The 27,634-nt window shown below is 41.6% G+C and overlaps 2 protein-coding genes and 2 long non-coding RNA genes across 10 annotated transcripts in view; 2 read left to right on the forward strand and 2 right to left on the reverse strand.

Annotated features, from left to right (window-relative positions):
- The window catches only part of DLAT (dihydrolipoamide S-acetyltransferase), a 32,318-nt gene extending 23,888 nt beyond the window's left edge, over positions 1-8,430 (reverse strand). Inside the window, exons 1-7 of the mRNA XM_006733288.3 lie at positions 8,013-8,430; positions 7,429-7,530; positions 7,001-7,125; positions 6,689-6,842; positions 3,769-3,895; positions 1,850-2,037; positions 4-157 (exon numbers count right to left, since the gene is read on the reverse strand). Coding sequence (XP_006733351.2) covers positions 4-157; positions 1,850-2,037; positions 3,769-3,895; positions 6,689-6,842; positions 7,001-7,125; positions 7,429-7,530; positions 8,013-8,291 — 1,129 coding nt within the window. The 5' untranslated portion in view covers positions 8,292-8,430. The remainder of the gene's footprint in view (positions 1-3; positions 158-1,849; positions 2,038-3,768; positions 3,896-6,688; positions 6,843-7,000; positions 7,126-7,428; positions 7,531-8,012) is intronic.
- Positions 8,420-11,370, forward strand: LOC145716318 (uncharacterized). The gene is made up of 2 exons (XR_014138932.1): positions 8,420-8,499; positions 8,944-11,370. It is a non-coding gene; the product is annotated as an uncharacterized LOC145716318 (long non-coding RNA).
- A 3,030-nt stretch (positions 11,371-14,400) lies between these two features.
- The window catches only part of DIXDC1 (DIX domain containing 1), a 53,497-nt gene continuing 40,263 nt past the window's right edge, over positions 14,401-27,634 (reverse strand). For 6 of the 7 annotated variants that reach the window (XM_031028104.2, XM_081799489.1, XM_081799488.1 and 3 more), the window contains 10 exons: positions 26,026-26,130; positions 25,540-25,593; positions 24,982-25,074; positions 24,831-24,902; positions 23,961-24,050; positions 23,455-23,616; positions 22,909-22,975; positions 17,023-17,128; positions 15,933-16,041; positions 14,401-14,751 (listed from right to left, as the gene is read on the reverse strand). In XM_031028104.2, the coding sequence (XP_030883964.1) occupies positions 14,671-14,751; positions 15,933-16,041; positions 17,023-17,128; positions 22,909-22,975; positions 23,455-23,616; positions 23,961-24,050; positions 24,831-24,902; positions 24,982-25,074; positions 25,540-25,593; positions 26,026-26,130 (939 nt within the window). In that variant the 3' untranslated portion in view covers positions 14,401-14,670. The remainder of the gene's footprint in view (positions 14,752-15,932; positions 16,042-17,022; positions 17,129-22,908; positions 22,976-23,454; positions 23,617-23,960; positions 24,051-24,830; positions 24,903-24,981; positions 25,075-25,539; positions 25,594-26,025; positions 26,131-27,634) is intronic. The other variant, XM_081799490.1, reaches the window with a different exon arrangement.
- Positions 17,283-27,177, forward strand: LOC145716316 (uncharacterized). Its single transcript, XR_014138930.1, has 3 exons — positions 17,283-17,628; positions 21,145-21,247; positions 27,014-27,177. It is a non-coding gene; the product is annotated as an uncharacterized LOC145716316 (long non-coding RNA).

The raw sequence follows: 27,634 nt of genomic DNA on the forward strand, positions 1-27,634 counted from the left end.
TACCTTTTACATATGTAAGATCAATCCCTTTCTCTGCTGCCAATTTCTTTGCAAGAGGGCTAGCAAACACCCTCCCCTTGGGTCCAGCAGGAGGAGCTGGGCGGGTGGCTGAAGGTGCAGGCGCTGCAGGCTGGGGAGTTGGAGGAACAGGGGCCACCTTTTGAAAAAAGTTACAAATCGTTCATTCACCACTGTAAAGACTGGTCTGAAAGATTAAGAGCTTACATTTACTAAGAAATCAAAATAACTTTTATCTTTCTCCCAAAGATCATTATGCATATTTTTCCCGCTTAACCAACATAATATGGCAATATGAAGAATAATAATATAACCTCATGTCAAAGACAGAACCACATTATCTTACGCCCTGATAACATGGAGAGACATGGAATTTAATACTGCTAACCAGTATGTAATATCCTTACAAACTTTCTTTACTTTCATCTCTTGCTGTTTCTTTATTCTCATTCTCTTTCATGACCAACATGGTTCTGTTTTTACTTAACCTCATTTCAAAATAATAAATTGTGCTGGAAGGTTCCATGTTGAAAGTACGTTAAGAAGTAACTACTATTTGCCAGCTCCCCACAAATGTAGGGAAGTCAGAAATCAAGTTTTCTCTGACAGAAATGCGTACTTAGTCTAAACTCACATGATTCTAACACGTACAGAAGCCTCGTCATAGTGTTATCTAGGCCTGAGGTGCGTACAAGTACATTTTAGATATATAGTGTATATGCTGTGCAGCATACACAACAGGACTAGATTCTATGCAAAACAAGCCATGTTATGTCAAGGTTCTAATGTATTATAAAGATAAGCTTGACCCACTATCATAAGTGAATACCAAGAGTACTGACAGTAACGAAGATTAACTGACCCTCCAACAATACGAGTCTGAACTACACAGGCCCACTTACACACGGATTTATTTATTTATTTATTTATTTATTTTATTTGCGAGAGAGAGAATGAGAGACAGAGAGCACGAGAGGGAGGAGGGTCAGAGGGAGAAGCAGACTCCCCGCTGAGCAGGGAGCCCGATGCGGAACTCGATCCCGGGACTCCAGGATCATGACCTGAGCCGAAGGCAGTCGCTTAACCGACTGAGCCACCCCAGCGCCCACACACGGATTTTTTTTACAGTACAGTACTATAAATGTATTTTCTCTCCCTTACAATTTTCTTAATTACATTTTCTCTATTGTGCTTTAAGATTATGGCATATAATATGTATCATATACATTTACTATACAAAATATGTGTCAATTGACTGTCTACTGTCTATGTGGTCAGTAAGGCTTCCAGCCAACAGCAAGTTTATTAGTAGTTAAATCTGGGTGGAATCCAAAGTTATACAGAGATTTTCAAGTGCGCAGTGTTGGTGCCCCAGATCCCATGTTGTTCATGAACAACTGTATACAGTAATTGCCATATGCATATCTGTACCTAAAGCAGAAAAAAACATGTCACCTCAGCTTTGTTCTCAGCAGGACTCAAGACAGCAAGAAAAAAAAAAAGCTACAAGGATCCAACAACTGACTATTAGGGGCATGGTGCACGGCCACATACCTTGTAGATCTCCACAAAAGCTCACAATCTTTTTTTTTTTAAAGGTTTTTAAAAATATCTTAAGTAATCTCTACACCCAATGTGGGGCTCAAACTCACAATCCCGAGATCAAGAGTTGCAGGCTCTACCAACTGAGCCAGCCAAGCGCCCCTAACCATCTCCTTCCTCATTTATAGAATCTGAGAGCTGGTAGAAACCTAGAATATCATCCAATCTAATCCCTTAATTTAGAGACGAATATGGTTAAGTGTTCCCTCAATTCTAGAAGCATACCTACCGGGGGTGGGGTAGATGGTGGTGCTTGTGGTTTTAAATCAGTTACTTCAGTTGGCCTATAGTCAGCAAACGCTGGTATATCTTCCTCTTTTTCTACAATGATACAAAGTGGGGTTCCTAGAGGTACATCTCTTGTGCCTTCAGGGATCAGGATTTTTGCCAGGTAACCCTCCTCCTGTACTTCAAAACCTTAAATAGAAAGAAAGACCATCATGGAATTTAAAGGACTCCACTATCCCACCAAACTCAAAGCACAGTTTTAAGTAAAAAGCTCTTCTCCTTCTAACTAGCTATATAACCTTTTGTGAGTTAATGTCTCTGTGTCTCAGCTTCTTTACCTACAAATCGGGAATTACAATAATACCTACCTCATAGGGATGCTATAAAAATTATTATTTTTCAAGTACTTAGAAACAGTACCTGGTATAAATACTAAATAAATAGCTGTTAATTAAAACTATGAGAGATTTAGACAGTAGTTAGTTCTGAACATTTTCTTGAGAAGAACATTTCTCTAAGAGAAGCCGCTATGCAGACCCACAAGACTCCAAGATGACATCAACTGCACCAATACGGCATCAGCTGTACTTCTAAAAATCAGAACCACATGGATGTTAAATTAAGGGAGCTACGAGAACTGACAGTGATGTGGGATTATGCGCTGAAAAGTATCTTTGGAGTTTTCAAAGAAGTTATATTTGGTATTCAACTAAATATTTCAGTGTGAAGAAATATGGCATTACTAGGGTTTCTATGGTGTTGACAACTTACATTTTATTCAGTGATTGCTCTTCTGATAAAGAACTCAAAAATGAAGTGTTACAAAAGTAAAACTAAAAGAAGACATTGCAGAGAACAATTTTTGCCTTACAGATCTCTTGGCTTTCTGTTGTGCCCCTCCCTGACAAACACATCTTTGATGAATCCTTCCCTTTTCCAGTTAAGAATTAATATCCAATAAAAGCTATGTTAAAAAAAAAAAAAAAAGACTCCAAGGCCACAAGAGAGTTTAAAGAATTTGACAAAGGTAATGCTTCTCCAGTGACTACCAGAGTCTCTAATACCATCTCTATAGCAATTCTGGCAAAGCAGATCTCTTGTTACCAAGGGGTTTTGTTTGTTTCTAACAAACAGAATCATTTCTTCTAATAAAATCTTTCGGTTGGAACACAATATGCAAAAAGATAAAAAGGAGTTGCTCTGGTGAAAGTTGGGCAAAGGGTCAGGGCAAAGTAGAGTCCTGTTCATTAAGTCTCCTTTGCCCCAAGGTGCCATCAAGGAACCATGGAGTTTGAAGAACACAATCTAAAAATCACCATTGCAGAGGATGCCTAGAATCGCCCACTGCATCTTTGGGGACTGGATAGGAAAGAATAGATCTACTAATATCTATAAATATTATCACAAATAATAGGTGGGCTTTGTTCTGAGCATAAAAATGAATGAGAAAGGGAATATATGGAAATGCACTATGATGTGTAAACAGGTACATGTACATTCTATCTCAAACTTTGAAACTATGAAAGCAATCCAAATCCTGGTTTCAGTTTTCCCTCAAAGTCATCTTTGCTATTTTCCTGCCATGAAAGTAATTTTCTCCCGTTTCCTTTTCTCCCCCTTGCCCAATTTAAAGAATAGCAGTGCTGATATAGTTTCTCAGTAACATAATAAGACGAAGAAGCAGACTCTAGATAAAAATAATCTCTAAGTTGACATATCCTTGATTCATGAAAAGTGCAGCATGGAACTGACAAATTCCACTATGCACACTTCTGTCATGGCACAGCCTGTTCCAGGAAATGAATCCCCAAAATTAAAATTTTTCGTGTTATCACTCACTCATTATAGGATAGGACGGCAATCCTCTTCCCTCACTGGAAAACTCAGTGCCTCAACCATTAAGAGCTGAAGAAATCTCACCTATAGTTGCCTTGTCAGTCTCTATCTCTGCCAATAAATCTCCTTCACTTAGCTTCTCACCCACTTTTTTTTCCCATCTCTGAACTGTGCCCATGGTCATGGTGGGAGAGAGGGCAGGAAGAACCACCTGTAGAAACAAACACATATTATTGCTTAACACATTATTAAAGCCTTGGACACAATGGCACTTAGGCAAGCTTCAGCAGTTTTACGGAATGACAGTGACTGACGATCCAAGTTCCCACCTGTCTGATGCCCCCATAACAGCAAAAGATCAATGCCTCAATAGTGCCCCACCAGTTGAATCACCCTTCAAAGCCCAAGATTTACAGTACCAGTGACACTCTGACCTCCCCCCCTCCACCAAAGTTAAAAGCAAGGGGTAGACTAGGAAAGATTTCTTTATAGATAGTCAAAATTAATTCCTCAACTACATATTTAAGCACAGAGCATCCTTTCATCCTTTTTATTACTTAGATTAAGCTAGAATTTTTCATTTTCACAGAATGATCTTGGTTTACACAATTCCATTAAAATTTTGCTGTGCTCTGTATTAGCATCTATCTTTTCACTCAGAGGAAACTGCATTTCTCCCAAACTTCCCAAAAAAGAATATTATGTAAAATTATACACCAACAAATTGGACAACCTAGAAGAAATGGGTAAATTACTAAAACATACAACCTTCTAAATCAGGAAGAAACTGAAAATTTGAACAGACTGATCACTAGCAATGAAACTGAATCAGTAATCAAAAAACTCCCAACAAACAAATGTCCAGGACCAGATGGCTTCCCAGGTGAATTCCACCAAACATCTAAAGAATAGTCAACACATATTCTGCTCAACTATTACAAAAAATAAGAGGAAGAAAAGTTCCAAATTCATTCTACAAAGCCAGCCCTGATACCTAAACCACCAAAAACAAACAAACAAACTACAGGCCAATATCTCTGATAAACAAAGATGCAAAAATCCTTAACAAAATATGAGCAAACCGAACCCAACAATACATTAAAAAAAAATTCACCACAATCAAGGGGACTTATTCCAGGGATGCAAGAGTGGTTCAATATTCACAAATCAATGTGATATATAAGATTAATAAAAGAAAAGATAAAAAACATATGATCATCTCAATAGATGCAAAAAAAACATCTGGCAAAGTACAACAACCATTCATGATAAAAACTCTCAACAAAGTGAGCATAGAGAGAAGATACTCAACAAAATAAAGGGCTTATATAACAAACCTACAGGTAACATCACAATCAATAGTGAAAAACTGAGAGCTTTCCTTCTAAGATCAGGAACAAGGTATCCTGGATGTCCATTCTCACCACTTTCATTCAATATAGTACTGGAAGTCCTAGTCACAAGCAATCAGACAAGAAAAAGAAAGAAAAGGCATCCAAATTGGTAACTATTGCAGGAAAAATAAATAAATAAAGGAAATAGTCACTTCCACCCCAATAAAATTTAAACATCAGACTGGCTGATCTCAATGAAACATTGCTTTGCTATTTATATGGTTTGTGTGTCTACCGAATTTGGATGCTTACTCAGTTATTATGGGTTTTGTTTGCTATCTTCTTAGTTTTTTATATCTAATTAGCAAGAGGATTATTCTGAGAGGAAAATCATTTCAGTTAATGTCTTGGGAAAGAGGAAAAAGAAGAAAAACTTAGAACTCTAATTAGAAAATATTTTTTGAACGTTTTTCTTGTTCAGAATTTGTCATCTCCATCTACTTTTTTTTTTTTTTTTAAGATTTTATTTATTTATTTAACTGACAGAGAGAGAGAGACAGCTAGAGAAGAGAAAGAACACAAGCAGGGGGAGTGGGAGAGGGAGAAACGGGCTTCCCGCCAAGCAGGGAGCCCAATGTGGGGCTCGATCCCAGGACCCTGGGATCATGACCTGAGCTGAAGGCAGCCGCTTAACCAACTGAGCCACCCAGGTGCCCCATCTCCATCTACTTCTTAAAAACCACTGGAGCCAATAATCTCCATACAGATCTTTAAAGATAATTAAGATACCACTGTAACACTTGCACACAAAGCCACAGATATAAAATGGAGAGAAATGAAGTGTGTTTTATGTAGTGAGATAGAGTTTACTGAATAGGATGAAACAAATGTGTGACCTCAACACCACACAAAACTTCACAAGTGGCTGTTAATAAAAAACCATGTTTAGAACATTATGTCCAAAAAATAAAATGATTCCTATACAGAAATTTCTACAAATAAACTAAGTGAAACAAAAGCTTTAGTCTTAATCCTTTAGAAAAGGGCCAGCTGCTTTTTTACCCATTTCCAATACCCAAAACACACAAATATACATGGGATTACTGTAATATCTAATAAACTGCTGTAGTTTCTTAGAAACGGATTTATTTAACAGAATATTTATTGCCTTCAACTCTTTTGTCTATTCTACACTCATACTTTAATGTCAGTTTCCTCATTAATATTACAGGACTAGTTCACCCACTCTTAGAAAATAAACACCACATGTCAAAGGAAAACATCAATTGGGGACTTTTATTCAATAGACAATACTAGAAGCCTACTAAACACTCTATTAATACAAAGAGTAGATATAAGTACAAATCATCCTCCAAATCTAATACAATGTTCTTGAATGAGAAATGCCAAGCATTATCCTATCTATTACACTGAGGCTGAGAAAGTTTAAAGGAATGTCAGTGTTCACACTCCTAGAAATAATGACTAGAAATAAAATTGTTAATTTGCATACTTAAATCCCTATGTACTTTCTTCTTTTTAATCTCTCTTTACTTTCAAATGACAAGACCTAGCCATAATTAATGCCAGTTTCCAGGATGTGACGGCCATATATGAAAAATAATGAATACTAAGTTTTCTAGAGCAAACAACCAGAGGCTGAGCCTCACCTGCATGTGAGTGGGATATGAGCTACCAGGAGCCTGAGCAGAAGGTGTAGGTGGTGAAGCAGGGGCAGCAGGGGTTGGTGCTGCGGCTGCCTGTGGGGTAGATGCTGCCGAGGAATCCAATGTGTAATTTTTAAAGGCCTCAATATCCTCAGGCCTATGGAAGAGAAAGAATGTGTAAGTACAGGGGGTTATAAAGCAGATTTATCTCCTACAAAAGTAGTCTCAGAAGCCTTTAACTCCTACTTTCTCAGTTCTGGGTCAAAACACTCCACTAAGCACCTGAGTTCCACAAATTACCAAGGTACTACTCACTTTTCAACTGTGATACAGATGATCGCTCCAACTGGAACATCTCTGGTACCTTCAGCAACCAGTATCTTTGCCATGTAACACTCTTCCAGGCTCTCAAATCCAACAGTGGCTTTATCAGTTTCAACCTTTTAACAAAAGCAGCAACTTAGGCTTAAGGCTACCAGTATGAAATTTATTAGACTGTGCCTAGAATCACACAGTTCAACAGTCATGTGAAGATAAAGCCTCTATTAATAGACCTGAAAGGAATTAGCTAAAAAATCAGCCTGGCTAGCTGCTGACAACTTATCTAACCAACCTCCTCTAATACCAAGTTGTAAAAAACATCTTAAGTTTCTTAAGCAAAAGGGATAATTACCTATACGGAAAGCTAACAGTTTAGCTAAACCAGTTCCTTCTAACCAATTTCCATGTTTTAAACAACTTACCTCTGCAATTAGTTCACCCTCATTGATTTTTTCCCCTTCCTTTTTTTCCCAACGGGCTATGGTGCCTGCCTGCATTGTGGGGGAAAGAGACGGCAATGGAACCTGGAGGAGAAAAAGGAGAAACACTAAATTTAGAAAACGCTACCTCTCAGTCTGGCTTAATGCTTCATTCAATTGTATTTGATGCAAAGAGTGTACTGAGTCCCGTCCCATACTGGGCACTGGGGATAGAAAGGGAGTTCCTGCCACCAGCTCTCCAGTGACAGGGTTCCTGCTCCACAGTCCCCTGGGAGCACGTAACTCAGCAGACATTCCACAAATAACCTCAGGTTTGTAGCTCCTCTTTCAATGGAACAGATCAAGAGACGAACACCTGGAACTCTTTTCCTTCAATGGAATAAATAGATCAGAAGAGGTAAATTAGCTCAAGAGCCACAGCAAAGCTGGGTATTGAAGAAGAAACAAATGATACATACTGGAAGAGGGATGGAAGATCACTGAAGCCTCAGAGGGAGGATCCCGAGGCTAAGAAGTCTGCCCTAAAGGACAAACGGGGTCCCGCGAAGGGCAGGTGTGGGGCTCACCTTCTGATGCGGGGGCAGGCTATAACAGCGGCGGCTGGACGATCCCAAAAGCTGCAGCAGCAGGCGATTCCTCTGTGTGGCCCACGAGCTAGGACTCCAGCCGCAGAGTGCCCGGACCCTGCCATACCCCGTGGTCCCACTACTGCAACGAGCCGGAGCCGCGCCAGCCCGCGGGGTCACGCACGGAGCTCCCGGGTTCTCCCGCAAGGCCGCCCACCGAACCCGGAATCCTGCCCTTGGGGCCGCAGTCTGGGCCCATCGAGCACAGACGCGCCACATACCGCCAGCAGCCCCCACACCCCAAAACCAACGCCGTCTCCGGAGTGACCTCTCCAAGAGCAGTGCGGCGTTGCCGTCAGCCGCGCCGCGCAGCCGCACATTGTCGTAAAATGGGCTCCAAAGATTCACTGCACCCCTCCCCAGACCAGCAATGCGTGGAACATCCGCTCTTCCTCCAGGGAATAGGGGAAAAGGTGGCCCACAGCGGGTAGGGTAACTATTTTCCAGCCACAGGGGCAGGGGCGTTCCAGCGGAGCCAATGCAGGCGCAAGTTTGGGAGAAATAAGACGCGGAGAGGGTGGAAGGTAGAGGGATCCTAGGAGAGGCATCTCAGGGTAGGACAGGGCCTAAGCGACGGGAAAGCACGGCCGACAGGGAGGAGCTTAAAAAGACGGCGAGAGCCTGCCTGGTAGAGGCAGAATGGCCTGAGAGGTGGGCTGAGGGGGAGTGGCCAAGTTTTGAAAAAAGCTGGGAAGGGAGCGGGAGGCCGAGGGCGGTGTCACGGAGCGCTCCGGAAGACTGGCGCGCGGGGCTGTTCGAGGGGGTCAGAAGGTTCTGGTGATGTGCGGTCCGCCTCTGCTGACCCAGCCGTGGCCAGGTTTGGGGCCTCGCTCCGCGCAGCCGGGATCAATTTACAGACGTTTAATTTCAGGTTTGTAGCATAACCGGAAATCAGAGTGAACAGGTTTTCCAGCCAAGTGGTGTGAAGGGCAGCCAAACGGAAGATTCGTTCCCGCGTTAAGGTGTGCTGCAGCGGGACTAAGCATGTATGCTGTGTATGAAGATACAAGTTTACAGAACAGATCTGCGTTTCTGACTTACCTTAGAATCCCTTTAAAGCGCAAAAAGCTTTGTTGTGCTTGAAATATTTCGTACAAAACTACAGACTTTAGTATACTATCCGGTAAATAATGGAGGTTGAAGGCATGTCGTTTGAATTAATCAACGAGAAGTTATCTACAACATTTGTTAGGTATACTTCTGTTGTAGAGTTACACTACAAGTGAAAAATACCTCATTTCTAAGCTGAGGGTGACATTAGATTAGGAGGTAGCACGTGCTGTGTTTATACGTCCCCATTGTACAGATGGTCATAGAACACGAACACAAAAAATAGGAAAAACCAACGTGAAAGTATGTTCAACCTTGCTAGTAAATAAACATTTGGAAAATTAAAATAGCCAGGAGGCACTATTTCATACCTACTAAAGTAGTAAACTTTAAACAGCAAAAACCCAGGGGCACCTGTGTGGCTCAGTCGGTTGAGCGTCTGCCTTCGGCTCAGGTCATGATCTCAGGGTCCTGGGATGGAGCCCCGCAACGGGCTCCCTGCTCAGCGGGGAGTCTGCTTCTCTCTCTCCTGCCTGCCTCTCCCCCAACTTGTGCTTGCCATCTGTCTCTCTCTCATAAATAAAATCTTTAAAAAAAAAAGCAAAAACCCAGTATTAATGGGATTACAGAGAAAAAGCAGTCCACTCCGTTGAGTGGACCGAATACAATGGTTGTCTTTATAGATGGCAATATAACAAGTAACAGACTGGGAAAAAATGTTTACATCTTTCCCCAAAAGTCTATTCTAGTACCCTTAAAGCATTCAGAATAAGGTAAAAACTGTCTTAGTGTCTCTTTAACAAAAAGAACTGATAAACATAACTCACCAAAAATGAGGAAAGTTCAGGCAGTCACAGCTGCCTAACAGTAATATGTAGGCAATACAACTGAGAAATAAAAAATTTCCAGATTAAATGGAAAGGCACATTTGAAATTGTAAGAGTAGAGCCATTATATTACAATTATGTAAAACTGAATAACTATTGGAAGAATAATTGTGATTAGTGAAAGGGCTTATACTGTAACTTTATAAATTATGAAAATGTTTTCATGATTTTGAATTGACCAGAATATCTTACCACTTCCACTGTATTTGAATTTAATAACTGGATCTAAATTAGCCTTTGTATGATACCATCTTCAGTTTACTATTCACTTCCTTAGGTAGGATTGCTTAAACCTGGGTTTGTATTTTTCAGTGCATAGGTGGTTTGTATTTGAATATCCTTTTTTTTAAAGAATTTATTTATTTGTTTGACAGAAAGAGACACAAGAGAGGGAACACAAGCAGGGGGAATGGGAGAGGGAGAAGCAGGCTTCCCGCTGAGCGGAGAGCCTGATGCAGGGCTCGATGTGGGGCTCGATCCCAGAACCCCGGGATCATGACTTGAGCGGAAGGCAGACGCTTAACGACTGAGCCACCCAGGCGCCCGTTGAATATACTTTTGACAGGTGTAAATGACAGGAGGGCACAGGTCAAACAGTCTGGGTGGTAAGTGTACCCCAGAGATAGGCTAGGAAATCTTAGGTTTTCAGCCCTGAGAGAATAGGTCTGAACTCCCCTAAACAGATTTGATAACAGAATTTAAGGAAAAGGCAGGCCGAAACTCTAAGGTTTGAAGTAGAGAGACTTGTAGAATGGTGACAACCGATAGGAAATGGGTAGATGGATAGAGGAATTACTGGGTAATGAAAGATTTGAATTAAGCTCTTTACATATTTAATTTTAACATAATGACCTAATTAAAATGGCTTGTAATTAATAGTTGAAAATATGTAATTGCAAGTCAAGTAAACGCTCAGGACTACAAATGTAGATACATAAAACATTTAAATTGAAGTGAAATGAAGCTCACCTAAGTTTTAGGAAGGCAGCTTTCAAATTAGTTTGGAAATTCTGGTTCTTTTAAACATGCATTTCTGAAAGTCTCCAATTAATGTTTCTCGCTTTTTCATTCAAGATTTTTGTCATACAGCTTGTACTCAGGTTTTTATTTGTTTGCACATTTATATATAATTTCAAAAGAAGTGTTAAATCAATGAATTTTCTTTGGCAATAATAACGTGTTTTGTGCATACGTTTGAAATGCCAATGGTAAAATATCTATAGCAATAAAGTAATCCTTATCTCTGTTCCCCAGGTAATGAGTAAACATGCTACCAGGGAGATCACTTAAGGAAATTGACTTGCACTAAATGTAAATGGCTTTGCTGATTAATTTCAGTCAATAAACACAAGTGAAAATGATTAATGGTATTTAGTTTGCAAACTCCATTTTATTCATGGTTTGTTTCTGCTTTTTTTTTTTAAATTAGTTCACAAATCTGGTACATACAGGCAGTTAAAACTGGTTATCACTTTGATAATCAGAAGCCTCTGGTATAACACAGTCTTCATGAAAACAAACAGGGAGAATGCATGGTGGTAATCTCTGAAAGCAATGGTTGCAAACATCCATGTTTCTAAGAAAATATAACTTTACATATATATTTTAAGCAAGCTATACCTCTTACATAAATTCAGACAACAGGAGTGTGCAATCATAACGCTTATTTTATGGAAAAAATGAAAATTATTATGACATAAATGCTCTTAAGTAATTAGAGTCCTCTTGGATTGGATGTGGAACATAAAAGATATTTCCCTAATTTACAACCATCTTGGTCAAAAAGAGCTGAAATGTTAATCACTAAGTAGGAATGCCATTAACTGAGTTTAACCCAAATTCTTTAGGTACAAATTGTAAAGCGTTCCAATTCCAGCTAATTTAGGGAACTGAGTGAGAATAGTCATCAGTTTTTAAATGACAACTTTTGAAGGAATTGAGCTTTCTTCTAAATTAGTTTTTGTGGAGGATCATTTTTTTTTTTAATCTCACAGGTTTAGAGGTTATTTTATGAACTCTAAACATTCTAGTTCCTTAGTTTTTTCAAAAAAAGAGAATTTCAGTGTTAGGATGAACTATTTCACACAAATGTCACCAGGGGACAATACTCTGAATAAGTCAGGAGGCTTAGAGTGCAGCCATAGTGTAAAAAACAGGAATCTATTCAAACCAGAAGGAACCAATGCACACGCTTCCTCAGAAGGTTCCTGTCTTGAGAAACTGGAATGGGGATTACCAACACATTGTACACAAAAATTACTGGAGTGACATCCTGTTAATGGGGGTGTTTAGTTATTACCCATGGCATATGACATTATTGAGCTGAAGGGGAAAAAATTCTCTCATTCTCTCCCCTGAGCTCAACTTCAGCTTTCTAGGGAGGCACTAAGGCCATGCAGCTCCTCTTCCAAAGGACAGAGATACAAAAGCCAAATAAGGTAGAGGACTTTGAAATTTTTCTCTCGTTTAATTTTCTCTGAAAAGCTAAATTCTACATAATGTTGAGAGTGTTTGCTCAAAGAAAACTGACAAGTAAAAACTTAGGAGACAGATATTCAAGATAAATTGTACTGGAAATACAATAACGAATTTTGGCCTGATAACCCTCATGCTGTCTTATAGCAAAACACTAAAATTCATGCAACAGAGAAATCGGTGACATGAGGACCTTTTCTCCAGACTTCTGGGGGAGGGGGGGAGATGGGGGGAGACAGACTCAGAATATCCTCTTTTCTTCTGTTTGCTTTCATAATGAATTATTCTTGCTTTTGACTGACTTTCCCAAACTTTCCCAGTCATTTCTAACAAGAAATTCTTCAGTAGGAGAAGATCAAGTAAACTTAACTGAAAGATATCAGGTATCTTTTGAGCTCCTTCTGTCTGCTAGAGGAGCAATCAAATAGATTACGTAAAACTACCTCCACAATCAAAATGGCAGGTAGAATTAGAACCAGGAGTTAGTTGTCATTAGTATACTCGTAATAAAATAAAGCTTGTTCTGAAACCACAAGGGTAAGAAGAGAAGAGCCTGTATAAAAGCTACTGGGTTCTCTAGAAAATGGATACAGTATACAGAATGTGAGAACATACAGAACTCACACTCAAGTTATAAAAATAGACATGGTTCTCGGACAAAAAGCAAATGAGTACAAAAGAATTCTCCAAACATGAACTATTTTTAAAAGACACATCTATATAAAACAACAAAATGTTGTTTCAGAGCTCCAATGAGTAGTCTGTTGAAATAGCTGGAAAAGGGAGATGAACTAGAGACAGACAGGTCAAGAACCCAGAACTGACTTGTCTGACTCTCCTGGTTGGCAGTGTACATCAGTGGTCACAGGCCGACTGCTTTTGGGAATGAATGTGTGTGTGTGCGTGCGTGCGCACGCACATATATATGTATATACATACATACATATATATATATGGCTGATTAGTTGATGGTGCTTGGTAAGTGACTGAGAAAACCCAAGTTATTAAGTAATCTCTGGAAGTTTAACTCTTTTCTTTTAGCTTCTACACTTGACAATGTTGCACATGAGAAAGGATTCTAGGGTTTTTTTTACCCAGAACCAACCCTGCCATTCACAATTCATGCTCCATGCCCCATGGTTCCTATTGTGCCCTCAAGGATCAACCTAGACTAAATATATAATAGAAAATAACTTGAAATGAAGAGGGGTAGACCAGTAACTCATGCTCAGTACTCATAAATCACAAATACTGAAATTAATGGTCTGTCTCCTTTTGACTGCAAAGGAGATACCATGAGCTAAAGGAAGTCATGAGAGAAAGAAAGTCAAGAAAATATGGGTAGCAGCACCTTTCCATACCCGCCTAGATTTTTAAGGAGACTTTAACTCCTTATTCCTTTCAAACACAAAGTTCGTCAGTTGGAAGGGGAAAAAATGGCTCTACAGTGGAAGAGTCCCCAGAGAAAACTAGCAGTACATGAAATGTGCCCTCTGTGGGCTAAAGGACCAGTTGCAGAACCAGTTAAGACACAAGAGGCAACCCGAGGTCTTACTTCATCATGTTTTTAGCAAAGTATAGCACAATAGGGGCAGCCCTTTTTCCATCCAATCAACAATTCAGCACCATCCATGTCCGGTCCAAAAAATTCCTGAAGAGTGGGTGTTCATCTTTGGTACCACCTCATGAGTTACTCTTGGTTTGCAGTAGCTGCAGAGAAGCCAAAAAGCTGGTACCTTTGCCTTGTCTGTGAGTACAAATGCTGGAACTCTGATTGCTGCAACCATGGAGGCCAACTAAAATAATACTGTAACACACAGGAAGGACTGATGCATCCAATTCGCAGGTTCCAGATAATAGCAGCCATGCCCCTACGGGAGCGGGATCGTCCGTTCCCGTTGGTTAAGGCCTTCGGTTTGTTGTCCTCAGAGCAGAATAAAGCACTGTGTTCCCGCGGACAAGGAACTCCAGATGAACCCATGGTCTCCAGGTGCACAGGGGACCTTAAGTGCCACATATGCCGGGCACAGCCAACAGTACTGGCCCGGGGCCGTCGCACTTGGAGAAGCTTCCGTTTGGCAGCATGGATGAGAAACTTCTTCGTGTTTTCTGGTTTGGGTCCTCTTTCCTGAGTGAAACAGCCAGGGGCTGCCAGGTCCCGTAAGCCCCCAATCCAATACTCAGCATTAGTTCTCTCCATGGTCTTCTTCCACCCAGGCTACAATTTTCCCTTCCCACCCAGGGATGGCATCATCATCGTGGAAAACCTAGAGGAAGAAAAAAAGCCACAGTGAAAAAGTAAATAAGATAGGGAGTCTATTTGGACAGCTGCTGCTGATAAAACTAAGACCTCAACACAGAGGATTAGAACATACAGAGGAAAGCCTTAAGTTAGAGTCTATGTCCCTTTGGTTTCATCCCTAAAGTTATAACTAAATAGATATATAATATTTTTAATATATGTACTATGTTATTGTATTTTGTATAATAGATTATGTATATTATATATAATACAATATATACTATAATATATCCTATTGTGTTGTATTATTATATATTATTAAAATTACATAACATATATTCTTAGTTCCACATCTATGAAATGGCAAAAGCATCCCTAACCCTGCTTTGCTTATAGAGATTGATTAGAATTAAGAAATTACTAACCATACAGCACTTTAGGGTCCTTAGGAGAAAGCAATAGCACAAGCATTACAAAAATGAGAAAGGGTAAAATTTTGGTCCCAGGTAAAAGGTTAGATAGAAGACCAAAAGAACAGGCAGTTCTTTTTATTCATTCATTCAATTTTCTAAGCCACTAATAGAACAGGGCTATTAAAGCATTTCAGCGTGGAAATATTTATGAAATAAAACATTGGCTTTAATCACATTGTGATTATGTCAGAACCCAGAACTCTCTTCCCTATATTTGGCAGATGGATTATAAAGAGGAGCGTAGGCCAAGAAAACAGTCAACGAGTTGAGAATAAGCATAGGAGACTTTCCAGAAGTTCCTCATTTTCATTATCTGAGAAACTACCATCATGATATACAGTTCCATATATTCATGCCTGTTTATTTTGCTCGACATAGGAAGCAGAAAGGTTTCTAAGATTTGGCTACAGATAGAGAAGGGACCCCAAAGCCAAGCCTTGATTCAAGCTTAGGTCCTTTTATTTTCACTAATAAAACTTTCTCCTTTTTGAAATAAAGAATTCTATCCCAGTTTGGTCAAAGTGATTAAGTCCTTGAACTGAAGAAGCTGTCAACTCCTTGTGCAATTCCCTGACCACGTCGGTCTAGAGTAATCAGACTGGTCTGAGGCTCTGGAAAATTCCTCTGACCTGGTTAGGGAACTCGGGTACTTTGGGTACTGGTCCCTGAGGAGGAGGCTCTGGGGTTCAGGAATCACCAGCAATACCACCCAGACTCCCCAGGGATTCTGTACCTCCTCTTTGACAGTGCCAAACTCAGGATCCAGCGCTTTGAAGTGATACCGGTGATTTCCCTCCCGGTCAATAGCTGCTTTAAAATCCTTTAGTGTCACCTCCCCCAATCTGCAACAAAAGGCAAGAGCACTGAAATAGACTGTTTATCAATATTTTGGAAAGATGAGATGTTAGCTTTAAAGCCAGGCCCCTGCCAAAGACTCTCCAGGCAGAAACGGCATGGCCTTGCTAGGTCCCTGCCCCTGATAACCCAGACAATTCTACAACAGCAGAGGTTAGGGAGCCACCATGAGGGAAGGAGAAGAGCATTACGGATGGGGTGATCTGAGAATTTAAAATAGATTTTTTGTTTCGGCAGCAGCCAGATCACTTTTCTCTGTTTTACTCTAGAACTAAGACATCATAAGGTCTCTGAAATCTAATTTGTTGAACTATCAATATGTCTAAGTTCTCTTGATTTCCTTCTTTGCAACAATACTCCATTTCCCTAGGCTGGTAGAGTTAAATCAGACATCACTGTCTTCATCCTTCCAGCTTCAGAAAGCTCCCCTTTAGCCCAGACCAACTAAGCACACTCTCCAGGAGAGGGACATCCTATTACCTCTCTCAGTTGTAGGTTCCAGAGTTTAAAAAGTCTTTCTTTCAAAGCCATTTACCTTACAAGGGAGTATAAATGAATGTTTGAAGGTTCTTAACATGAATTCTCAGTTGCTTAGATGCAATCATCAAATAGGACCAAGATCAATGACTAATAGCCCTGGAGAGCCAGGCTGCAATCCATGGCTATCAATGGGGGCTGTTTTGAGCCCTTAAAAAACGGTTTCTCCTAACTTGGAACATATCTGTGTATCAGGATTGGAAGCACTATTATTGTGTCTGAACCTTGCAGCAGATCATGACTTGTCCCTTGTAATGCCACTGGTTAGTGGTGACACTGAAACTAGGATCCCAATCTGTATTCTTACTACACCATACTGTTTCCCAAACACTGCTCAGCTCATTCAGTGGGCAGTAACGCATGATTATGCCTCCTGTCATTACTTTGTCCTTTTAAAAAGTAAAAGAGAAATAGCGATCCCCAAATCTCACCTCTTTGGTATATTGACCATGAAGGGTGTAAGTGACCGGTCAGTGAAATAGAGCACTTTAGTGCAGGTGCTGCTGACAGCTGGAGAGCTCTGTGAGTGAGGCAACTCTGCAATCAGAGAGAGACTCCGTGGTCAGAATTTGCTCCCACCCCGCCCCCCATTTCCTGTCATTCAAAGTGCCCCAGGAGAACGAAGCTGCCTGAGGTCACAGCCCAGCTTTCACACCGTTGCAAAACACCAACCACGTCCATAGGGTGTGATCACAGGAAGTCACCACTGGGGCCACGAAGCCAGGGGGTGCTTCAGACATGGACACTATCATGAGGCCACCATTTCTCACCCATTCCAGGTATCTCTACCAGGGGATAATGAGTGTCCTGACAGGCATTGTTGCTCAGAGTCAAAAGAGGTCAAAGAAGCCAGACAAGATTTCCACTAAGGAAGAATGGACACACAGCAGGAGTTGCAGATGCTGCCAACATTTAGACAGTGGCACGACAATGCTCGTGCCATTCATGAAAAGAGATATGAGCAGGAACAAGGACCACAGAGCAAAGTAACCTCAGAAACTCCGATTCCAAGGGACTTCATGCTTCCACTGTGCAAGGTACAAGACTTATTTTATCCCTTAGCTACACAGAATCTATATGTATTGGTCCCATGGTTTGTTTGTGGTTTTTTTTAAATTTAATTTTATTTTTAAAGATTTTATTTATTCATTTGACAGAGAAAGCACGTAATCAGGGGGAGCTGCAGGCAGAGGGAGATGCACACTCCCCGCTGAGCAGGGAGCCAGACGTGACCCGGGGCTCCTTCCTGGGACACTGGGATCATGACCTGAGTTGAAGGCAGATGCTTAACAACTGAGCCACCCAGGCGCCCCCCAACCTCGGTCTTGAGGGTGGGGCATTTGCAGTGATCCTACACTCCCCCCAAGGGTAGACAACCTCTAAATATATGAGCCCAAGACAGTGTCCTACCAGGCTCCCAGGGGTAGACAGTTCTCTTTTCCTTTTTTCCATCCCCCTTGCCAAAATGGGTCTTCACCTTTGCCTGGGACAGGGAGGGAGGGGGAAACAGATTTGCTGCCCTTCCCTATTGGCTTAAGGCTTTTGTTCCTTAGAGAAGAATGTTTCATGCTTTTCCTGCAGTGGTAGCTGCTCCCCATCTCTGGGCCTCCACCACCAAGAAAGGTTTTCTCTAGACTCTCTTCCCAAAACCAGTATTTTTCACAAGCACCCAATGGAGGTCCATAAAGAGCCTGCAAGTGTGTGCAAACTCCTCTTGCATCTGTGGCCCCAAGCGTTCCTCTCCTCTCTGCTTAGCCTTGACCAATTACAATCCTAGCTGAATTCTTCCATTCTTCTTGTATGGTGGCGCCATCTTCCTCCCGTGCTCTGCCAAAAGTACACCAGTGCTTGCATCCAGTCTCTCCTTGGAAGCACGCGTTTGTACTCAGACTAGTCGGTTGCCCTATGATCTCATCTCTCTCATGGGTTCAAGAAAGTTATGATATTTTTTAGGTTACCCAATTTTGTCTTATTATTAGGGTAGGAGCAAGACTCCTTCCAGCCTTCTACATCCTAGCCAGAGGTTGGATATTACTTTTTTTAACTAACTTTTTTTAAATGGAGGTAAAATTCACATAACACAAAACTCACCATTTTAACCATTTAAAGTGTACAATTCAGTGGCATTTAGTACATTCAGTGTTATGTCACTCTAACTACTATCTAGTTCTAGAACAGCTTATTATCCCAAAAGGAAACCTCATACCCATTAAGCAGTCACTCCTTCCTAATCTTGGCATCTGTCTGATGTACTCTATTTGTTGTCTCTATGGATTTGCCTCTTCTGGACTTTTCATATCAAAGGATTCATCCAATTTATACCCTTTTGTGTCTGGCATCATTCACTTAATGTTTTCAAGGGTCATGTTGTAGCATGTATCCGTACTTCATTCCTTTTAATGGCTGCATAATATTCCATTGGGTGCACATGTCAGAATGTGTTTAAACATTCATTGGGTGATGAGCATTTGGGTTGTTTCCACCTTTTAGCTATTGGATATAATGCTATGTACATGTGTGTGCATTTTTTTTTCTGAATACCTGTTTTTATTTTTTTTATTTTTTACTTTTTTAATTTAAGATTTTTTATTTATTTATTTGACAGAGAGAGACACGGCGAGAGAGGGAACACAAGCAAGGGGATTGGGAGAGGGAGAAGCAGACTTCCCGCGGAGCAGCGAGCCTGATGCGGGGCTCGATCCCAGGACCCCGGGATCATGACCTGAGCCGACGGCAGATGCTTAACGACTGAGCCACCCAGGCGCCCCTGAATACCTGTTTTTAATTCTTTTGAGTATATACCTAGGAATGGAATTGCTGAATCATATAGTAATTCTATATTTAAGTTTTTGAGGAACCACCAAACTGTTTTCCACAGCAGCTGTACCATTTGACATCCCCACCAGCAATGTATGAGAGCTCCCATTTCTCCACATCCTCAACACTTACTTTTCATTCCTTTAGAACTAAGGTATCTCATTGTGGTTTTGATATGCATTCCCTAATGACTCTTGGTTTTAAACATCTTTTCATGTGTGGATTGGCCATTTGTTTATCTTTGGAGAAATGCCTATTCAAGTCCTTTGCCTGTTCGTTATTGGATTTCTTTGTCTTTTGTTGTCAGTCTGTAAGAGTTCTTTATGTATTCTGGATCCTAGATCCTTATCAGATATATGATTTTCAAGTATTTTCTCCTATTCTCTTTGTCTTTTCACTTTCTTTTCCCCTGTCTTTTCACTTTCTTGATAGTGTCCTTTGATGCAAAAAAGTTTTTAATTTTGATGAAATCCCAATTTCCCTATTTTTTCTTTTGTTGCTCATGCTTTGTTCTCTTTTGTTGCTGACTGAGAATCCAAGGTCATGAATATTTTCCCTGTTTTTCTTCTAAGAGTTTTTAGCTTTAGCTCTTACATTTACATCAATGATCCATTTTTAATTTTTGGACATGGTGTGAGGGTGTGAGGTAGGGGTCCATCTCTACTCTTTTGCATGTGGGTATCCAGTTGTCCAGCACCATTTGTTGAAGAGACTATTTGCTGGTCAAATGACCAGAGATGCATTGGTTTTATCTGAACTCTCAATTCTATTCCACTAATCTACTGTACTACTTTTTTTTTTTAAGATTTTTTTTTTTTTTGAGAGAGAGAGAGCACACAAGAGGGGTGGTGGGGCAGAGTGAGAGGGAGAAGCAGACTCCCTGCTGAGCAGGGAGCCCAATGCAGGGCTCAATCCTAGAACCCTGGCATCATGACCTGAGCCAAAAGCAGATGCTTAACCGACTGAGCCACCCAGGCGCCCCTCTACTGTATTACTTTTTAAATCTGAAATAATTATTATTGTTTTCCCTTAAGAGTAAAAGGCAAAAAAAGAAGTGGATTCAGAGAGAAGATTACTCTTTAAGGAGATCTGGCTGTGATGAAATGGAGAAAGACAGGGCATAAGGCAGAGGGGAATAATTGGAAGGTATTCTGAGACTATTAACATTTGCCTGCACCTCTTAAATGCCACACTATACCACATTATTTGCATACAATATTTCACTTAACGCTCCTAATCCCTCAAAATTATCTCCATTTCATGAAAAAGGAAACTAAAATTCAGTGATATTAACACCCTTGCCCATGATCACACACTCTGCTGAGAGCCAAAACTGCACCCCAGATTTGTTTGATTCCATACTCCATATTTTTCCCACTCTACTTTGTGTCCAGTTTTGGACACAAAGTTTGAAGTGCCTTTCTACCTACAGGGAGATACTGAGTTGTCATTCAGAAATATAGCCCTGAAACTCAGAAAAGGGCTGAGGTTAGAGATTAAAGTTTAAAAATAATCAGCACGTAAGAGTAATCGAAGTTGTGGGAGTGGAGGGGGATTATCTAAAAAAAATACGAAAAGGCCTAGGTCTAGACCTCCCATGGATCCCAGGACACATTGACATTCAAGGGTTTGACAGAGAAGACAAGAGAAGGAGACTGTTGAGTTCACTGGTCTGCACATCCAAAGAGGGCAAACGTCCATCCTGTTCATCTCTGTATCTCCTGTGTCTGACACAGATACTACATAATGGATGCTCAATAAATATCTGCTGAATGAATAACTGGTTGGCACTGAAGTTAAAGAGGAAGAACGTGTACAGAAGGAGACTATTCAAGAACAGTAAGTGATTTTGAAAAGTCAACGGAAGATAAGGTTTGAAAAGTAACCACTTGTTTAAGGCCGAGAAGGTCAACATTGATCCAACAAAAAGAACACTAAGTAGATTAGCTGAGTAACAGTCGACTGGTGGCTTGAGTAGTGAATGGGAAGAAAGGATGGAAAAAGGACAAGTGGTAGACTATTTTTTCAAGGTTTGATGGGGGGAATAAGAGAAAAAAGTCAGTAGCTAGAGGGCTAGCGAGTTACACAAGCTTTTGTGTTTTCAGAAGAGAGACCTTGTAGCTCATTTGTGAATACAGAAATTAGATTAACATCCTAGTTTACAAGCAGCTATGAATTTATTTGCAGTATTGGGGATAAGTACTACAAATACACAAAAGGGTTTTTCCAGGAATGGAGGAATTTATTAGACTTTTAAAGAAGAATTTCCAAATATTTAGACTTCTCTGCATTGGCAGTTTATATTAACCTAAAGAAAGTACTGAAGGGGATGACAATAAAATAAAAAGCCTCTCAAGAAATGAGGGACGCCTGGGTGGCTCAGTTGGATGAGCGTCTGCCTTCAGCTCGGGTTACGATCCCAGGGTCCTGGGATCAAGTCCAGCATAGGCCTCCTTGCTCGGCAGGGAGCCTGCTTCTCCCTCTGCCTGCCACTCCCCCTGCTTGTACACGCTCCCCCCCCACCACCTCTGACAAATAAATAAAATCTTAAAAAAAGAACAGAAATGACTGTTTCAAAACAATGCTAGAAAAAGAAATTGAAACTAATTCTGGTACTAATATAATTTGTTTTGTTCCCAGTGTAAATCCCTCATTCAAGAAGAAAAGGTACCTGGGGGCTTACATATTATTTTATTTACCCTACAAAAAACATTTTACCTTTCTTATTGTGCCAATATCTTAAGTGTCTTACTTTGTTTTTTTTATTAATGTAGTTTTCAAAATTGCATATGTAACAGACAAAATTGGTTACAGTCAGCTTTTTACTATTTGGTTTTTGTAGATTATTATGGACTTTTAGATTAGGCCTGGGTAGACCATAAAAAGATAAGAAAATGTGGACATTATTAAAGCAAAAGGTAACATACACGATAAAAGAGAAATTACAGGCAGCGTGGATTTCCAGCATGTTTGAAGGAACAGGGAAAGGACTGTAAGGAGAGGGCACAGAGCAGGTTAAATTACTTCTCAGGCGTGGCCACTAGGTGGCGCAAATCTTTTGCAGGACTCAAACTGAAAGACCTGCACACCCGGTTTTAAGGAAAATCTCCAAAGAAATTAAACTACCTGCCTTCAGGAAGAACTGGAAATTTTCTGTGCTATTTGGGACTGTAGAATGGTTTGTGTGTGTTCTTGTTGTCTTGTATTTTGCTGTGTTCAGTGTAAATGTTTTGATATTGTAGATTTTCCAAAGATATTTTAGCCTGAGTCAGCAGCATCCTGCGAGTGGCTAAATGGTACTTGGGGTGATGGTGGTGATTTCGATGGTATGTGTCTTCAGAGTCCTAGAAGTAACTTGATTTAAGTATTGCTATAGAAACAATGTAAGAGTGAAGTATCACAAGAAAAATTCTACTCTCAAAATGTTGGTAGCAAGAAAAACACGAAATTTCTGATCTAATGTGCTAGGGAGTCCTTCCTGAGCAATAATGAGTACTTACTTGAATTAGGGGGCCAGGACTCCCGGTATTCACTACCTGCTTGAGCTCTGGGTGACTTGCCCCGAACCTGAGGAACCACACGAAAATGTGAAGAGTTATGATCAGTAGGAGAATTTATCCAAGAAATTTAAATCATAAAACTGTACCTGAAATATATACTTTTCTACCACATCTTCCACAGTATATAAAATCGGACAGTGTATCCTAACAATAATGATGTACATTTATAAAAGGCTTTCTAGTTTCCAGTGCATTTTCCCATATTATTTCCACATCCAATGCCAAGCTCATTCAGGGGAGAAGAGGAAGGGCAAGAAGCAGTAAAGAGAGACCCCCCGTGGGGTCAAGAACCACAATTCCTTAAACACGCAATTTCTAGGAGCAAGTTATCACGAACGCCTTTCCTGATGAAGAGTCGGCTCCGTTTAGAGGAAAACCTTGGACAGGGTCTTCCTGTCTGTTAGCATGGCCCTCATTAAACTAAACTTGATCAAACTAAGTTCTTTGGGTGCTTGCCCAAGAGAACCAGCCCAGGAAGAGCATTACCCTTCTGTCCTGTTTCTTCTGGGTCTCCATGGCGTGCAAGCGCTCCATCAGGCTGGAGATGCCCTGCTCCAGGCTGTCGATGGTGTGGTGCTGAGGGTCGTGGCCACTGAAGCTATTACGCAGGCTGCGGAGCGCGTCACGAACGAGCTGCAGGTCGCTGGTCTGTGGGCAGAAGGGAGGTGCCGCTGAGCAGGCATGGCGCCATACGATTAACCACATCCCAACCGCCGGGCTTAAGTTGGTACAGGAGAGAGCCTCCCAGGACAGGTCTTTTATTTTCGAGGGAGGAGGTGTGAATGGTAAGAAACTTTCCTTCACAGAAGTGGGCCTACTGTTTGCCCGCTAATTATTCATGGTGGATAGCAAGCGCTTCACATCTTACGCACTCAACAGACGCAAGAATTTGGGAACTGGGCTATAAAAGGCCCAGCGCGCTGGCAAAGGCTAGGCTACTCTTCTGGTTTTAGCTGGAAGGGGAGGTCTGCATGCAAATCCTAAGAACCTACCCCTTTGTGAGTGATTGAAGCAGCTCCTTTGCCGGCCACAGGAAGGAGAAAACCATTGCTTTGAGAGTTGTGACTGTTGTAGTTGGTCACCTATAGCAGCAAGAAGTGATGCTTGTTATAAGGGAGAATTCCAAACCAAGATGTCCTGTCTTACTTTTCTTATTTACACTTATCCCTACCTGACATAGTATATCATTGTGTATTTGCTCATGTCACTCTCCCAGTTAGAAAGTAAGCCTCATGAGTGCACAGACTTTTTTTTTTCCTCCTTTTGTTCACTGCTGTAACCCCTGTACTTGATACTTGGTTGGCACTGTTGAATGAGGAATGAGCAAAATGGAAGCCTCAGCCTGGAGACGCCCAACCTCGCCTCAGCCCGGCCACCAGAGGGCCTGAGAATGCTGCTCCAGCACCTCCAGACTTTGCTTTGGTGAGGAAAAAAAAAAAGAAGAATGACTAATATTTTTTGAGCCTGACTTTGTGCCAAGTGGACTATTCATTTTCCAGGTGAGTCATTTCTTTTTCTTCTTTTCAGATGAATCTTCTTTTTTTTTTTTCAATGAGTCTTATTTCTAAGGCTCAAAGCAAAGCAAATTAAGGTCACACAATGGCAGCAAGTATGAAAAGCCAGAATTCGAAACCAGATTTTCTTTGCCTGGAACCTGCACTCTTTTTAAAATTTTATTAAGTTTTATTTATTTAAGTATTCTCTACACCCAGTGTGGGTCTCGAACTCAAGGCCCTGAGATCAAGAGTCGCATATTGTTGTGACTGAGCCAGCCAGGAGCCCCTGGAACCTGCACTCTTAACCCCCTCACCAAATAGCCTCTTTGATCCTGCAGATGGGGGGGGGGGCAAGGTGCCAGTTACCTCGTCTGCCTCTCTTTTCATACAGCGAGCCAAAAGGACGTCTTTCTGTTCCAGCTCCCGCTCTAGATCCACCTGCAAATAAGAGACTGACTCAGAAAAGGATGTCTTCGGGCTGGAGGGGCAGGAAGTCAGTGTGTGACTATGTTCCCACCTGCTGGTAACTGGCCTCAGAAAGCTTCCGGAGGGCTTCTTCCAGCTTGGCCTGGTGCTGCTGGAGGAGGCGCTCCTTCTGCCCCAGCTCTTTCTGCAATTGAGACAGAGCTTTCAGACGGTAGCAAAGCCAAGCGTGCTGAGCAGCTCACCGCGGGCCCGGCAAGTTCCACCCGAGCAAAGGAGAGCCTCAGGGGGAAGAGTCCTTTCCTCAAGCCACACAGGAAGAAATTCCACACCGTAGTCATGTGACACCACAGAGGAGTCTTGGAAATGTAAGGAGGAAGGAACTACCATTTGTCGGAGGACCACTACATGCCACGCATGCTAGTTAGACATAAAGGTTGAGATGGAAGTTTCCAGACAGCTACTTCTATACTCCTTCTCGTAGACATGCTATCTATTCTTCAGGGTTATTGAATCAAAGGCACGCAGAAGGTTTCCTTGCAGAAAGCAGCAATGAGAACAGGGTACTTAAGAGCTCTTTGAACAATAGCAACAATAGAACGTCCGTAAAAGGTCAAATGGAAATCCTTTCCAAACTGATATGCGTACTTACTTGATATTCTCCCAAGAGCCGGTTCCGCTCATCTAGCTTCCTCTGCAGGTCCACCTGCAAGAAGGAAAAGAGAGAATTCACGGGCACAGAGGTATCGTCTGCCAAGCCCGGTAGGGAACCAGCTACGTAGTAACCAGGTGGATGTTGGCTACTAGAGTAGAGAGCACAGAGAGGGCACAGCTATGGTGAAAACACACAGCTGCCCTCCGGCTGCTCTCGGTTTCAGTAAGATAATCAACCGGTCGCACCACAGTTTTGCCTCTATCTCAGTGTCCTCAAAATTGAAGGGCTCGAGGCCAGTGTGAAATGGGCTTCCAGCCAGGAACAGAGATGAATCGAACAGGAAGTAAAACTAATTGCAGACATGGAGGGCGGGCACCTCAGAAATAAGCTAAGAGAGATTAGGATGGCATGTCTAACAGGACTTCACGTATCCTATTTTGCTATTCGGGCTCAATGAGGTCCAAGTTCATTCATTTAGCTCACATTCTGGTTGTGCAGCTCATCTTTGTCCATATTTGCCCTCAGCAGTTCTTGTTTGAGCTGAAGAACAGATGTGTCCTGTTGAGTCAACCTCTGCTGCAAGGCATCCTGGGGAAAAAAGCATACTCATTACTGTGGTCCCAATTAATCAATCAGCTAGTTATCACTACAAGTTTTAAACCCCTTACTGCGTATCCAACATTAGTTCTGGCAAACTGGGAGACAAAAAGAGTATGAGGTCTTGCTATAAAGAGATGAGCAGGAATTATTCTGTCCCTTTCCAGGATGCTAGCAACAAAAGCAAAGTCCTATCCATCGTCCTACGTAGCTGACTGAAACCTGATTTTTCCTCCACCTATTATTCACCCCTACCCTCCATTGCATTCCTGGCAGCATGATGCCCTAGAGAGAGAGTCAGTGCCCTTTGGGATCCGACAGACCGAGATTCAAATTACAAGTCTACTGCTTACCTTCACGACAGTGACCATGGACAATGCTCTCGCCTTCCTCCCACCGTGGCTTTCTCATCCGTATCTTGGGCATTTAAATACTGAATCTAGATGAGCTCTTTTTCCTTCTCATTCTCTGCCAAGCCCCCATCTCCTAGAGGGCTGGACCCTATTTCTGCCTGCCACCCTGTTCATACAGAATCCTTGGAATCACTCCCACCCTGTCTTCCAGAGTGTTGCTCCCACCCTGCTCCCATTGCCTTCCAATGCCGAGTCTGGACCAGGATTGGGATTATATTTCCATGCTCAGAACTCTTCTTGGACTGATGGTTTCTCTTCCACTGTCTACGATCTTACCAGCTTTAGGGTATCTTTCTCTCAGCTTGGAACCTCTTGGTTCCTACCATGCCTAAGAAATGTGGGTTGTACATACTTAAAAGGGTCAGCTGGAACACATTTTTCCAACCATGGTGGCCTGATATGGAACTCATGGATTGGAGCTGCACTGCAGTGTATCTGCCCTGACTTTTCTCTCTTTACAGACTGCAAAGCAATGGTGCGGGCTCCGGAGAATGTGAGGGTCCATTCTTAAGCCACGACAGTACGTGCCAAAGGTCGTCCAAGATGCCCCTTGGCATCAGCAGTTCAGAGAACTTTTCCCAAAGTGTTAGTAAGTGTTGCATGGGAGAAAAGGCACTTCTGTGGTTAATAATTTCAAACTTTTGTTTGTTTGTTTGTTTGTTTGTTTGTTTTTTGTTGTTGTTGTTGTTTTTTAAAGATTTTATTTATTTATTTGACAGAGAGAGAGCGAGAGCAGGAACACAAGCAGGGGGAGTGGGAGAGGGAGAAGCAGGCTTCCCGCTGAGCAGGGAGCCCGATGTGGGACTCGATCCCAGGACCCTGGGATCATGACCTGAGCCGAAGGCAGACGCTCAACGACTGAGCCACCCAGGCGCCCTAATTTCAAACTTCTTAAAGCCAACCTTTCTATGACAGACTTTCTCAGGTCCTTTAGTATGGTGTTATTCACTGGGATTCTTCCAGCCTACAGGGCCCTTCTCAAGCTTATTTGAGCACAGAACACTTTGTTTTCTGAAGTATCTCAAAGGATTAAGGCTATGAAATACACTCTAACTCTGACAAACACTGCTGAGCTGCCCTCC

This window comes from Leptonychotes weddellii, chromosome 11, assembly GCF_054177405.1.
Source record: "Leptonychotes weddellii isolate Sample4059 chromosome 11, ASM5417740v2, whole genome shotgun sequence".
NCBI lineage: Eukaryota > Metazoa > Chordata > Mammalia > Carnivora > Phocidae > Leptonychotes > Leptonychotes weddellii.